General features: G+C 49.9%; 1 protein-coding gene across 1 annotated transcript in view; it reads right to left on the minus strand.

Annotated features, from left to right (window-relative positions):
* abca1b (ATP-binding cassette, sub-family A (ABC1), member 1B) overlaps positions 1-14,555 on the minus strand; it is a 30,517-nt gene extending 15,962 nt beyond the window's left edge. The window contains 12 exon segments of the mRNA XM_044126631.1: positions 84-272; positions 381-497; positions 574-713; positions 1,908-2,148; positions 5,837-5,926; positions 6,649-6,852; positions 6,923-7,044; positions 9,132-9,250; positions 9,629-9,770; positions 11,428-11,521; positions 11,752-11,857; positions 14,268-14,555. Coding sequence (XP_043982566.1) covers positions 84-272; positions 381-497; positions 574-713; positions 1,908-2,148; positions 5,837-5,926; positions 6,649-6,852; positions 6,923-7,044; positions 9,132-9,250; positions 9,629-9,770; positions 11,428-11,521; positions 11,752-11,817 — 1,524 coding nt within the window. The 5' untranslated portion in view covers positions 11,818-11,857; positions 14,268-14,555.
* Between the last annotated feature and the right edge of the window lie 1,033 nt (positions 14,556-15,588).

Here is a 15,588-nt window from a genome sequence, read left to right on the forward strand (position 1 = left end):
CGGAGACAAAGATGAGTCAGGTCCGGTCCGCTGCAACGGAGGGGGTCAGACACCCGGATCGGAACCAGCAGAACCTCACTGACCTCCATGAAGCGAGAGATGCTCATGATGGCGTGGTCGGTCTCATTGAACACCTCCCTCCAGGTGAGGGCGCCACCGGGCAGCTCTGCCGGCTCCTTGGACAGGAAGTTGGTGATGTCGGCCACGGTCCAATCGGTGCCGGCCAGCTGAGCGTGGAAGAAGCTGGCGGTGATGTTGTTCTTCAGCAGAGTCTGAGGGAGGAGACAATCAGTGACCTACAGGTGACCTGGTGGGCGGAGCCTCTTATGCTCCTCCCCCTTAATGGCAGGCTGAATGAGTGGAGGGCGGAGCCTGTTTACCCTGATTACATCCATTTCCTGGCTGTTCTCCATGAAGTCCAACACTTTGGGTCTCATTTCCTCCCACATGCCGCCCAGGTCCCTGAACACAGCAAGCTCCTGGAAGGTCCGGTTCACCTGAAGGCACCACAGAGCCACCATCACACAGGCTGCAGCGCCTCCTGCTGCTATCTGACAGGAAGTGACATCATACCTCGTGGATGATCCTCTGGGTTGCCGGGGTGTTTGGGGTGTACAGAATCTTCCCCAACAGCAGAGGCTTCAGGGCCTGCCAGATCATCCGGGACATTGGGTTGGAGTCCAAGTTCTGGACCAGGCTGTTGCAAAATGGAGCTGCAGCGCACAAACACACATTTGCGTGGCTGTCTTTGTGGGGACTTTCAATTGATTTCCATTCATTTTTACATCCTAACTCTCATCCTAAACCTAACCAACCAAAACTCAATTCACACCTTAGTCCTAAATCTGACCCCTGACCCCAAAACAGCGTTTTCCTTGTGGGGACCAGGCTTCGGTCCCACAAAGAGCAGCGGGTCCCCAAAACGTGGTACATGTCAGGAAAATGGTCCCCACAAGGTATTAGAAACAAACACACACACACACACACACACACACACACACACACACAGCTAAAACTTTTATTAAACTGTATTTAAACACAGCATGACGTTATAGAAGTTTCAGTTTAATAATTTTTCAAGATGGCTGCCATAGTTGTCAAGGAAACTTAATTTTTGTAATGCACAAAAATTTACCAATATTTTTCACAGAAGAATCCTTTTGAAATCCTACATAATTGGACCCAGAGAAATATTGACTGATGATGTTAATAAGTTATCGTGGATCTGTTCGGACTGCAGAAATTGTATTTTCTTGATCTTGTGTTTCCTTTTTATGGTGAATATTTTTCAAAATGTCTGCTGTGGTTGTAATTAGCAATTTGTATGTAAAAAAAAAAAAAAAAAAAAAGCAAATTTTTTTTAGCTTTTGCTAAAATAAAATTAGCAGAAGCTAACGTTAATAATGAATATGACGTCTCATCCCCTTCCTGGTTCCTCTGCTTCTGCTGCATTTTATTACTTTAATAAATGGGGGGCGCTGTGGCACCGCAGGACAAAGCGCAACAAACATATGGACGTGTTTGTCCTCAAGGCGGACGTCACAGGTTCGATTCCTGGCCTGATGATGTTTGCTGCATGTCCAGCAAACATCATCAGTGACCTTCCTCAAATAAAGGCCATTAGAGCCAAAGTATGAATAGAGGGAATAAAGTGGAAAACATGTGATGAGGCTCATTAAAGTCATCAAAATGGGGAACATTTCATAGCAACAATTTATTTGAAAGACTCAAAGATGGGGGCCATGTTGAAATTCAGGTGGCTGATGGGAAATATGAAAAACATCCGAGGGATGAGCATGCAAATGTTCATACTATTATCCACCCTTGAAAGATTTTCACAGTAACAAGCTGCATTATATCAGCCAGACCCAGTAAGACCCAGTAAGACCCAGTTAGTGGGGACTCACTGGAGGAGTTGTCGTAGAGTGCGGCGGCGGCGTCCTCGCTGCCGTTGTGGTTGCCGAACAGAGCCTTGTAGTTGCTGTCTTCGTACCAGTTGAGGGATTTGATCTGCAGGCCGCCGCCCTCCGGGTGGCCGCACACGATCCTGGAGACGGCCTTGTAGAGGACGCTGGGCGACGCCGTGGCGTTCCGCGTCAGGAACACGATCTCGTTCCGCAGGTCCACCCAGCTCTTCATCCCGGCCAGCTGCACACAAAACAGACGCCTGACAGGAGGTTCTGCAGGACCGGGTCAGAACACGGAACATTCACAGGTTCCGTCTGGCTGACAGTAGAACCAAACAGAACCACCAGAACCAGTGGAGAACCAGAGCAGCCCGGTGGATTTATTGGTCGGTTCTGCTGCCATTAAACTCTACAAACACAAACATTAAATCTGCAGTTTGGAACTTTTACAAAAATGTTTTTTACATGTTTGTTAAAATTCTCATGATGTTTTGAGTTTAGTCTGAAAAACTAAAACCCTCCATCTTTGAGACAGCAGGCAGGTCTTAGTGCTGACAATCAAGCTCGTGTATGTGCATGATTGACTCTGTTATACCATACCAGCTTTATTTATAAAGCACTTTAAAACAACCACAGTTGATACAAAGTGCTGTACAATCCAAAAACACAACAAAATAAAAATAATTATAATTAAAAGTAGTCTAAAAACAAAGACATACACTTTAAACTAGATCTCACTGGTGTTGACAGCCAAGTAAAATAGATGAGTTTTAAGACGAGCTTTAAAAGTGGACAGAGAAGGGGCCTCTCTGACCTGCAAAGGTCAGTCATTCCATAATTTGGGGCCCATAACAGAGAAAGCCCTGTCCCCTCTGAGCTTCCTTTTTGTTCTCGTACCTCCAAGAGCAGCTGATTTGCTGACCTGAGAGACTGATGGGATATGTTGGGATGAAGAAGCTCAGTGAGGTAAGCCGGGGCAAGATTATGCAATGATTTAAAAACAAACATAAGAATTTTAAAATGAATCCTAAAATATACAGGCAGCCAGTGAAGTGAGGTCAGGACAGGGGTCACATGGTCCCTTTTTCGAGTACCTGTCAACAAACGTGCAGCAGCATTTTGTACGAGCTGCAGACGTGAGAGCAGCGCCTGACTGACTCCCAGATAAAGTGCGTTACAGTAGTCCAATCGAGTTGAAATAAAAGCATGGATCACTGTTTCAAAATGCTGCCTGGAAAGAAAAGATTTCACTGACGCCAATCGCCTTAAATGATAAAAGCTGGACTTAACCACGGCTCTAATTTGGCTGTCCATTTTAAAATCACTATCCACCTTAAAACCAAGATCTGTAATAACAGGTTTAAAATATTACACCTGTTATGCTATATTATGCTACAGCTGGTTCACCACAGCATTAATGCTAAAGCTAATTAGCATGGCAGATAAACTGATTTGTTTCTCCACCATTAGCACATTTAGCAGTAAGTACTGGGCCTGCTGTGTTGGCACTGGTCCAATAGGAACTGGTCCAGTTCTGGGCCTGGATATCCAGAGCCAGGTGTACTGGGAGGAACCGGTGTTCACCTGAGCACTTCCTGTCAGGAGGCAGGTCACGTGACTTCATGTGACAGGTGAGTCACCGGTAGAGCTGACCCGGATGTTCTGGAGAAGGCCCGGTCTGTTCTCCAAACATTTTAAAGTCCAGATAGATCAGAAGAACTGACAACACACTTCTAGTCATCCATATCAACCAAAAGGTCAAAGGTCAGTGGCAGAAGAGTTGTTGTTGGCTAAAGTATTCACACCCTGGAAGAATTCATGGTTTTAATTTATGATTGTTCTCTGGACCTTTATTCCTCTAATGCCACCAAATAAAACCCAGTTCAAATGGAGACGAACCCCAGAGGAGGTTCTGCTGGAGTTCTAAAATCACATCCACTCCACACTTTTCAGATCAACAGCTGAACCATGAATCACGTTCCTTTGTCCACTGTCGGAGACGTTTAGTGGTGGGAATACTTTGGAACGTGTCTCTACTGGTTCTGGTTCTGGTTCAGATGACGCTGGCTGAATGAACCCTGCGACCCCGCCGTGTCCCCCGCCGTGTCCCCCGCCGTGTCCCCGCCGTGTCCCCCGCCGTGTCAGCGGGTCGTGGACGGACGCTGCGTGTTTGTTGTTCTGTTCCCTGAAGGGACTGGGACACGCTGAGACGTCCCGTCTTTGTTCAGCTGTCCGTCTTTCATCTCGGCCCGTCCAGCTGCCGAGTGAACCCGGCGGCCCCGGGTCCACTCCGGGACACGTCAGGGACAGGTCCGTCCACTGAGGGACACGGCGGCGCCGGTCCACTAACAGAGCAGCAGGTTTAATATTTCTGCTAAATCTCTCACATGCAGACAGAAGAACCGAATATGGCTCTTTAAAAACAAACACACTGAAAATTCAAGATGGCTGCCAGGGTCTGAAAAGAATTTTTGCACTAAATTTGCCAATATTTACCAGTGATGAATACTTTTGGTGTCAAATCTCACATAATTGGACCCATAGAAATCAAGATGGTTGCCATGATACTCATGGGAAATTATTTATCTAAAATTAGTGTTTGTTGTCGCATCATAACCTTCATCTTTTGAACCATAGAAATCATTTATTTTATTTTGATCTTGCGTTTCCTTTTTCTGGTGGATTTGTTTAAAATGGCCGCCATGGTTGTAATGGAGAACATATGTTTCAAATAAAATCAGCTGAGCTATGCTAACCACAAAAGTTAGACTCACTAACCACTAATTCACTGAACTTGAGTCTTAGCTATGCTAACGCTAAACCACTAAACACATAAAAAAAGGTAAATGGTAAACAATTAGCAAAAAGGAAATTAAAACATGAATGGAAGCTAATGCTAATCTCTGTTTCATCTTCATCTCCTTCCAGCTGTTGACTGATCTGAGACTCGCTAACAGCAAAGTTCTCATTTCCTGATTCTATTATTTACATCCTCAAAACCAGTGATGAGTAACTCAGTTACACTAAAAGTAACTTTTTGAGTTACTTTCAGCAGCTGCTAATAACGCTGTGAAAATGACATTGAGCTGTTCCAATGTTTAGTTTGAAGTTATTTCATAACGGTAACATCATCAACATCTCCACTTATAAGGCTGAACTGAAGGGGATCCTGTTTCATGGTTACAACAGTACAAAACAACTTCAGTCATGTTAGAGTGTTTTTCTGTGTTGCTCTATTATCTGGAAAACTAAGTAGGATTTTATCCCCCCTCCCCGCCCCAGCCTCCAGGTTCTGCGTTACGGCCCTGTGTTTGCTGTCGCAGCGCAGCGAACCTTGCGAACATTCTGGGGTTTATGTCTGCTTACTTCCAAGCCCGAAACTGAAACCCGCGACTCATTAAATCTGCAAGCGACTTCAGAAAAAACAAGGTGCTTCTAAAAATCGGACTTGGTGAGTGAAACTCGAAATAGTTCCTGTTTTTCCAGCAGCAAAATGCACATCTCACTCCTCCCTCCATCGTTTACATTTCTGTGGCTGCAGATACTGTCGCACGGAAACGACGGTCGCTAATCAAGACTCGTAGAGGAAATAAAATGAAATTACAACAAAAATAAATAGTAACACAAAGTGATTTTGATAAGTAACTGTAATCTGATTACTGGATTTGAAAGAGTAACGCGTTAATTACTCGTTACTGACAAAAATGGTCAAAATCAAATTTATTTATGTTGCCATAAAATAGGGAAAATTTATGGGAATAATTGTTTAAAAGACTCAACCACAGCGGCCATCTTGGAAAATGTCTGTCATCCTAATGGGAAACATGAAAACTTTATTGTCAGTGCGAGGGACACGGAGGGGACAAGTCCAGCAGCAGGACACGGTTCCTCTGGACCCGCTGGTTCTGCTGGATCGGATCAGAACTCACCTCGACGGCCAGAGAACCCAGACTGACCAGGAGGTTGTTGATGGCGCCGGCGACCTTCTGGACAGCTTCCGGGTCCGACCGGACGTCCCTCTGCACACACACACACACACACAGACCTGTTCATTAATAAGTGAATTCTTCTGGACCCGTCCGTGTTCGGAACCTCCAGCTGACTCGTTCCGCTGCCGGTTCTGGTCCTGAACGGACCACGGTTCTGGTCAGCAGCCGGTTCTTGGCTCACGTCCCTGAGGAAATGCCTTTGTTGCCATGGAAACGGCTTCCTGTGCCAACTGCTCTGTGTAAACAAAGCGGTCCAAAGCCCGGCCGACACCCAGCTCCTTCAGAACCGCCGGAGCGTCTAAACGGGTCTCCAGGCTACAGAAACCGGGCCTGCCAGGCCGGGCGCGCCGCGGCTCGCCTCCTCCCACGCAGCCCAGAGACGCCGAGTCACCTGGACCGGGTCGGCTGGCGCCGAGCAGCAGGGGGCGGAGCCTGGCAGACAGAACCCAGAACAGACCCGGTTCTGCAGGTCCAGACGGGTTAAGGTGGCAGCACAGAACCTTTGGTCCAAATCAAATATACCCGGTGTGTGATCAGAACCACCTCAAGATTCTGGTCTCTCCTGTAAGAAGAGACCGACTCCTCCAGAACCAGAACCAGAACCAGAACCCAGATCCCTCCACAGCCAGAGGTCTGACCCAGTTCTGGTCCAGAGTCATGCACAGCACCGTCTGATTCTGGAGCATGTCCGGTTCCAGTTCTGACTCTGAGAACCGGGCCAGCCTCCAGAACCAGAACGGTTCTGCTCTTACCCGGATGGGTTTGAAGAAGTCCAGGTTGCTCATGAAGTTCTGCTCGGCTCGGTCCAGCCAGGTGGGCGGAGCCTGGCAGAGGATTTCCTGCACCTGCGCCGCCACCTGCTGGTCTCCGATGGCGACGAAGTTCTTCATGTCGGCCGTCCCGCCGCCGCGGGGACACATGTCCCTCAGGTGGACGCCCCAGCCTCTGAGGACGACCTGGGACAGAACCGGAACATGACTCCCGGTCCAGCCGGGCTCACACTGAGCATGTGCGGCGGCGGCTCACCTGCTCCAGGTCGACGTCGGCCTCGGCGATCTGCAGGGCGGCGTGTCGGGACAGCGAGGCGTTCCTCTGCAGGAAGCTGAAAAGCGTCTCGTTGTCTCGAAGGAAATGCTTCAGCTTGAAGCCTGTGGGAGGAGAAGAGACAAACAGCTCTGAGAAACTCAACACCAAATCCTCCACCTCCTCTAAATCCTCCGCTTTGTGCTTTAACTATGCCGCTGCGGCCCCGCTGGGACGTGCCGACGTCCCCGGAGACCAGGGGACAGCCTGCTGGGACAAAACGCATCAGTAAATCACAGAGTTTCATTCAAGCCGTCCAGGAAACTCGGTTCCACTGACACGCTCTGACCTGCAGACAAAACGCAGGGCTAACCATCCTGCAGACGAAACTCTGGGTAAATCATGTTCCGATCAGGACTTGGAGAGAAAACTGTCGTCATGGTTTCATGATGAGGTTTGGTGTCATCAGAACCAGGAAGCGCCGGCCTTATTTGGGCGTCAGTCAACAGCCTGGGGTTGAGAGGCTCGGCGCAGGAGCTGCAGGTCTTCGCACGTCTCCAAACTTTCCGCTCGACTGTTTGCTCTCGCTGTGAATGAAGCCCCCGTTTCACGCCCACCTTCCTGCTGCAGGTCCCAACAGGCGGCCGCCGCATCAGAACAGCCGCTACGCACGTCTGCAGCGCTGCTGTCCGGGTCCAATCAGAACCGCTCAGAGTCGGCGGCGCAACATCAAACAGAGATTCATCTCCAAGGAGCCAGAACACAGAGTCATCAGAACCAGAACCAGAACCAGGACCAGGATGTCCTCCTCTCATTTCCGACTTTAGAACAGATCAGATGATAAATGTCACCCTGGAAACACCGGGTCGAACCGGGTCGAACCGGGTCGCTCTTATAGTAGTGAGACATTTTTCAAGACGGGCGGCCATTTTTGAGCCTTTTAAACCAGTTATTGCCATAAAATGTTCCCCATCTTCATAACTTGGAGGAACTTTATGTGTCATCAAGTTTGTAAAAGTTTAAAGTGACAAAATGCAGCAAAATCAGAAACTGAGGATTTTACTGTCAGTGAATCTCAGAACAAGAAGGAGAAGAGAGACGGATTGAGGCAGACTGAATGGTTAGCGTTAGCTTATGCTAACTTATTTACAGATTTAGCAGTTTAGGATTAGCTTCTGATCATTTTTGGTTCTCGGCTCAGTGTAGCTAAGGGTTAGGGTTAGCAAATTAATGGCTACTGCAGCTAACTTTTTGACTAACCCACCACTGGTGATAACTTCAGCTAATGTTAGCAAACAGCAAACATATTCTCCATGACTACCATGGCGGCCATCTTGAAAAATCACACCAATTTCAGTCTATTATATATGATTTGACACAACCAATAATAATCGTCATCTGGGACACAAATTTAGTGCAAAGATAAATATTAACCCAACCAGGGCGGCCATCTTGAATTTAGTGACTCCTGGACCGGGTCAGGGGACCGGGTCAGGGAACCGGGTCAGGTCAGGGGACTGGGTCAGGGAACCGGGTCAGGGGACGGGTCAGGGAACCGGGTCAGGTCAGGGAACCGGGTCAGGGGACCGGGTCAGGGGACCGGGTCAGGGGACCTGGTCAGGGAACCGGGTCAGGGAACTGAGTCAGGTCAGGGAACCGGGTCAGGGAACCGGGTCAGGTCAGGGAACCGGGTCCGGCTGTCTCACATCAGCAGCTTCCAGTGATGTGATTGGCTAAATGAGCTCCAGCAGAGCCAGCGATCCGCTCCGGTCCACTGGGTCTGCTGTTGGCTCTGATCCAGTCCATCATAGCATTAACCCCTGTGGTTCTGGTTCTGCTTGGCTCTGAGCTGCCCTCTGACCAGGTGAGCTCACCTGGATGATCAGCAGGTAAACCTGTGGGAACACGTTGTCCCGCCCCCCCATCGGCCCAGCAGCCACCGACCAATCAGACGCTGCAGCTCCTCAGAATAGAGGAATAAAAGTTCTGAGGGGGGGCGGGGGGTGGGGGGGCAGGTTGGGGCAAGTAGAGGAGTAACTGCCCCCCTCCCCCTCCACACACACTGAGCCACTGAATCACTGAATCCAGGACAAAAGATCCAGATTCTTCTTGTTCAATGAGCATGAAAACATCTGCAGGAAGCTGCAACCGATCCTCAGAACCTCAGATCCTCAGAACCTCAGAACCGGACCTCTGGACCCCCGGTGGCTACCTGAGCGGCTGCTCTGCAGAACCTCCAGGGCCCGGGCCAGCTCCTTGAAGCCCTCCAGGTTTCGGTCGTTTTGGCTGTAGAGCAAAATCTTCTTGGCATCGGAAAACAGGCGGGAAATTCTGGAGAACAGAAGAACAGGGTTCACTTCAGAACCAGAACCAAGACAGGATTCTGGGTCGCATACGATGGTTCCAGAACCTCCCTGAGGAACAAAAGCCACTCAGACTCAGAAAGAGATGGATCAGTAGTTCTTTGACTCAGTTCAAAGAACTACTGATCTGGTTCTTTAATAGAAGGAAACCTGGAGTGAAAGTTGAACAGGAAGTTCTGGTTCAGGACTGGAGAACAAAAACCCATTTCTAGAAAACGGGTCAGCACACACCAGAACCAGAAGCAGACTGACATCACCTCTGTGGATGAATCTGTTCAGATTAGCATTCTGATTAAGCAATTCATGAGCAGGAAGCAGTTTTTCAGAATAAAAGTCTGGGACTCACATGGAGTCGTTGAAGTTTCCGACGACGCCCGGCGACTCGCCCGGCGTCGGGTTCCTGAAACACGGGTTGTTGGCGTTGCAGAGGATTCCCTGAATCCACGGCAACGTTCCCGCCGACGGCATGGCCTTGTTGGGGAAGTGACCTGCAGACAGGAAGTGAGGACACAGGAAGTGGAGAAAACATCAGCAGTTTGATGTTGACCCAAACAGAACCACTGAGTCCTGAAGGTTCAACAGGCTTTCTGCCTGGTTCTGGTTCTGACCCAGAATGGTCTGGACGTTGCTCTGAGACGGAATCAACCCAGTCAGTCTCTTCACTACTGGTTCTGTTGGGTCGGTTCCGTCAGACCCAACAGATAAAAGCAGATCAAGAACAGGTTGAATGGGAACCGTCTGAACAGAACCCTCCTCCACCAGGTGGGCTGTCCCCTAACGTAGCAGAACCAGAACCAGAACCAGAACCAGAACCAGAACCAGAACCAGAACCAGCTCCTCCAGGATCCGGACCTTCAGAACTTCTCCCAGCTCCATGTGGTTCTGCTGGTTCTGGTACAGCGGCCCAGTTGCGGGTCGTCTCCTTCGTGTCTTTTATCTGGTTGGACCCGTTATCACCTGCAGAGCAGAATCGGACCTTCGGGCCGAGCCGGGCCGGGCCGGGCCGGTATCAGGAACCTTTCAGCTGCCAACTGGCCTGTTTTCTAATCACGGCTGATAAGATAAGAGCTGCAGCTCCTCTGAGGTCCACAGGTCGACCCGGCCCGGCCCGGCCCGATCAATAATCAATAAGAAACCCTGAGGAGCTCCTGCTCTGGTTCTTCCTCTCCAGACCAGACCCGGTTCTGTTCTCCGCATTCAACCACTGGGTTCCTCAGAACCAACAGAACCAAACCATTCAGACCTGATGGAACATCAGAACCGGGTCACATCTGGCTCTGGTACCAAACCCAGCTGATCCGTCTAACTGGACCGTTATCTGGGTCAGAGGAAGGATTTGGTTCTGATTGGACCTGTTCTGCACCCGGGTTCTTTAGGGTGAAGCAGAACCTACACAACCCCCTCCCACCTGGTTCTGGTTCGGTTCTCTGACCCGCTTCCTGTCGGATGGAGCCAAGGTCCAGTTCTGGTCGGTCTCTATCCGTGCTGGACACGAGGCTGATAGGCAGAACCAGCTGACCCGATCAGACCGGGTCGTCCCTGCTGAGCACAGTGGTTCTGTTATTCAACAGAATCGGGCCGGCTCTGGTTCTGGAGGTTCTGGCCAAGAGGAACCTGAACGCACCACCGCGGTTCTGTTCAACGACACTCCGATCGGTCAGCCGTGCATCGGTTCTGATCCGGTTTTTGTCTGTAAACACGTTGCCTAGCAACAGGTACTGATTCCAAGTCCGGCAGAATTTGGAACCGGTTCTGATCCAGAAATGGAAGAATCCGGCAGCAGAATACAAACGAGTTCGGATCCGTCCAGAACAGTCCAGTTGGACCTCCAGGAGAACCGGAGATCTGGGTCGGCTGCTGCGTCCTGATTGGTGGATGCCAACCGGACCTTTGTGGTTCCGGAGAGACAAGAAACCATAAAGATCCGATAAACACAGGAGGACGGGTCTGAGTCACAGCAGCTGGTCATAATGTTCTGCTCAGAGAAACAGATCCATCAGAACCCGTCCAGTCCATCTGAAACGGACCGGGTCAGTTCAACAGAACCCGCTGCTGAAGGCTCGGGTTTCAGATCGTCAACATCTTATCAGAGCGAGTGAAGAGAACCGCTCTGGGTTCTGGTTCTGGTTCTGGTTCTGGACTCACACTCATGCTGCTCATAGGGGGGGTAGTTGAGCCGCACAGCGATGAGGATGAAGAAGATGAAGAGCGGCCAGATGATCTCCACCAGCAGCTGGAGCTGAAACACACACACACACACACACACATTTAATGGCTGGATCAGAACCAGATCTGGAGACAAACCGGATCAGAACCACGGTGGAAGGAAGGAACTTAGAACCAGCCAATCAGACAGCAGCTCAACGCCAGGTGGAAGATCAAGGAAACCAGGAAGTGACAGATCTGAGCAGGAAGTGACAGATCTGAGCAGGAAGTGACAGATCTGAGCAGGAAGTGAGGCGTCCTGACCGTCTGTCGGCGTCTGTAGGTGAAGTTCTTCCACAGCAGCAGGCCCAGCTGTGTGAACACGGACATGTCTGCAGCCGCCGCCGTGCAGGACTGCTGGCCGCTCGCTCTGAGTTAAACACAAGCAGGGAGAGAGGGTGGGGTTAAAGGTCAACTGATAGTGAAGCTGCTGATCACACACACAGTTATCAGATCACACAGCGTCAGCACTGATCAGTGAAACACACTGCAGCTGTGAGGTCACACATGGGAACAGCATCCAGAAGGTTCCGGTACCACTCAGCGGTTCAGAATCACCTCTGTGAAACCAGAACGTCATCATGACGTGTTCATCATGGAAAAAGTTCAGAGTGAGGTTTAGAAAGAGCTAAAGAACTGCTGCTTTTTAGCTTTTTTGTGTCAAAATGACCTTTGACCCAAGAAACCATCAGCTGGGGCGTGCTGCGGTGGCGCAGGGGTTAGCACCCCCACGTCTGGAGGCCTTAGGCGGACGTCGGGGGTTCGACTCCCGGTCCCAGCGACCCTTGCTTCATGTCTCCCCCCCTCCTTCCTGTCTGCCTACTGTCGCAAAAACACGAGGCGTCGCAAAAACTCTTCGGAGAAAAAAGAACAAAGAAACCATCAGCTGCTTCCTCAATACTTCGGTTCTTAAACAGGATATGAACTGGACAGAGTAAACAGAACATAGAAGAAGAAATGGTGGGGTGTTAAATGAACCACAACCTGCAGGAATCCCTCCAACGTAGAGCCACGGCGCCCCTAGAGGGCCGCAGTTACTTCTGGCTGCCAGCAGGGGGCCAACAAACCGGCTCATGCTAACTTCCTGAAGGCCGGAGCTAGGATGGTTCCATCACTCTACATGGGGAACGGTCTGACCAGGAGAGGAACCCAACCCACCTGGACCCTTCAAGTGCAGATGGGTCGCCCACACTGGTTCTGCTGGTCACGTTGGGCAGAGACCGTGGTCGTCCGTTCCCTAGCAGTCCAGAACCGAGCCGCCTGATGCCAGGTGTTTCTCTCTGTCGGGGTTAAAGGCTTCCCCCAACAGCACCAAGGCAGGAAGAGGCAAATGGCAGACCCGGACGGTCAGACCCGGACGGTCAGACCCAGACGGTCAGACCCGGACGGTCAGACCCGGACGGTCAGACCCGGACGGTCAGACCCGGACGGTCAGACCCGGACTGGTCCACGTCCAAGGCTCATGGACCGGAGTTGCCGTCCCAGCTTGTTTCTGCGATCTGAGCATCATTGTCACCGGCCACCTGGATGTCCGGCAGGCCTCCTCCATCCTTGGACAGACTGGATCACCAGAACCAGATCTGCATCGGGAGACGGATCGGTTGGACCGCCGTCTCCAGAACCGCGGGGCGCATCGCGGGTCAGGCCAGCAGCACGGAGACCCGACGGCTGCGTGGACGCGCTTCATCACAGCAGAACCGGGTTCCTGACCAGAACCCTGAAGATTGGACTGACAGGAAACATCCGGGTCCACTGACGTCCCTTTGATGATCGGGTCACTGAAGCAATGTTTGGAGAACCAACAGAACTTCTAACAGTCCAAAGCTGGGTCTGAAAATATCTGGAAGACAGGTTCTGGTTCTGGTTCTGAACCACTTCAAAGACAGCCAGGCTCTGATCAAATCAGTCACAGTGAGGCAGACTGACTTCAGAAGGAGATCATCAGTGATTGAATCATCCAGAACCAGAACCCCCCTACTGGCCCGATCATCTACACTGATGGTTGATTTTATTTGAAAACTTTAGAAATGTAATGCTTGATCCTGACCCGGATCGGAGTAAAGGTACTGGTTCAGTAGTTTGGATCAAAACCTGTTACTTTTGCTGCTTCGTCTCAGAACCATTTTCTGGTTCTGTTCTGCTGGATCCTCCGGAACCAACGGGGTCCAAACGACTCCTGTTGATGGCAGAGAGAAACTTTTTCTTTCAGCTACACAGAGGGAAGAACTCCAGCGTCCCGGGATCCAGAACCGGGTCGGTTCTACATTCTGAACAAACACAACCTCATCCCTGGGTTCAACTGCACGGGTCAGAGGTCAAACTGAAAACCGTAAGGAACCGAACCTAACCCATAAGAACTTCCTTCAAAATGTCTCCAGAACCGCTGACCCAGACCAGAACCGCTGACCCAGAGAGAGTCTGGACCAGGAGGGAAGCAGCAGATCAATCTTGGACCGAACCAACAAATCCTTCAGCGCTGATTGGTTCCTTATGTTCTGATCAGAACAGAACCATATAGAACCATCAGAACCAAACACAACCAACAGAACCATTAAAACCAAACAGAACCATCAGAACCAACAGAACCTTGGACCTCTCAGCTCCTCAGATTAGACCTCTACATGTTGAAACAGCGCCCCCAGCGGGTCAACTACCAACTGCATCTTTCTGTCTTTCAAAAGTTTTTCTGGAACTTTTCGCGATTCAAACTTTGATCAAAGTCAGAAAATGAACCGAGTTGAAGCAGAACCAGCAGAACCAAACAGAGTTTGGAGACTCACCGCTCCGGTTCTGCGGGTCGGGGCTCTGATGAGGCTCTGCGGGGACAGAAACCCGCAGATTCCCGCTCCTGCTTCTGTTTCTTCAGTCACACGCTGCTGTCTCCAGAGAATAAACTCTCTTCGACACCGTCTTCCTCTCCCGCCCAGTCTCTGTCTCTCTCGGTCCCGGTGCGGCGGCGCTCGTCCTCTCCGGTCCCGGACTCCTTCCCTCTACCTCCAGCTTCATCTGCCCATCAGACCTGAAGCTGGGGGACTAAATCCCGACCTGAGCGGGTCAATACTCAGCCATCAATCAGGCTGCTTCCGGTTTGCCCTGTCATAATAAGAGCCCGAGCCTCGGTCAGGTTGCCGAAGCAGCTGCTCTGTGTTCATTCTGTTTCTACTTCATAACTTTACTGTAGTGGTTCCGGATTATTGCTCTGTAATGCGGACCGAACTGACATCACCCCCGTGGTTCCGAGGAGAAGAACTGGACCGTCTGTGGGATGACATAAAGCTTTTCTCCATCAATCTTTCAAGATAAAACAACCTTTATTTTGAAAGGTCTCCTCGGGGCAGTTTCCGGTCAATAACAGCAAATTACTTCTTGTGTCGGACAGGTGGGTTACTCTGGACCTCAGACTTTCATAATAAGAGAAAGTCCAGCTGATGTTTCACAATAAAAGACTTTTCGCGGTGGTGGACCGCCGCCTCTCTCCAGAACCCATCAGCACCGGAACCACGACTGGACCTGGATTTCCTGTAAACGGCCTTCAGTCGTGATTAGAGAAAAACTGGATTAAGAAAAAACACACAAATTATCTTCAAGACGAGGAATCAGATATTTATTCATCCCAACCAGGAGAACGCTGAGCTCAGTTCGGTTTGGTTCGGTTCGGTTCCGTTTAATTGGATGACTAACTGGAAATTTTTATTTAATTTTTTTTAAATCTTTTAAACGGAGATTAATTTTAATCTAAGAAATATGACTAAACTTTACTAAATTCAAACTGTAAACTAGTTTTAGGTAGATAAACTGTAAATAACTCAACTAATTTTCAACGGAATGTAAACTAGATAACTCTGAAACCAGCTAGTTAAATGTAATCTACATTGTAGTTCACATTTTAGTTAAACTAACAGTTTAGTTAGTTTATAGTGAGTTATAGACTCACTATACAGTCTTAACCTTCTAAATCTTCCTTGTTGTTGCGTTGCTGCTCTCGTTCCTTTTAGCTTCCTGCAGCCACAGCTCGTCATCAACAGGTTTTTATTTGTTGCTCTTGTTTCTATCTCTGCTCTCCACCAGTGAAACCAGTCCCTGGGATCAACCAGCAGATGT

Source organism: Gambusia affinis, linkage group LG09 (assembly GCF_019740435.1).
Source record: "Gambusia affinis linkage group LG09, SWU_Gaff_1.0, whole genome shotgun sequence".
Taxonomy (NCBI): domain Eukaryota; kingdom Metazoa; phylum Chordata; class Actinopteri; order Cyprinodontiformes; family Poeciliidae; genus Gambusia; species Gambusia affinis.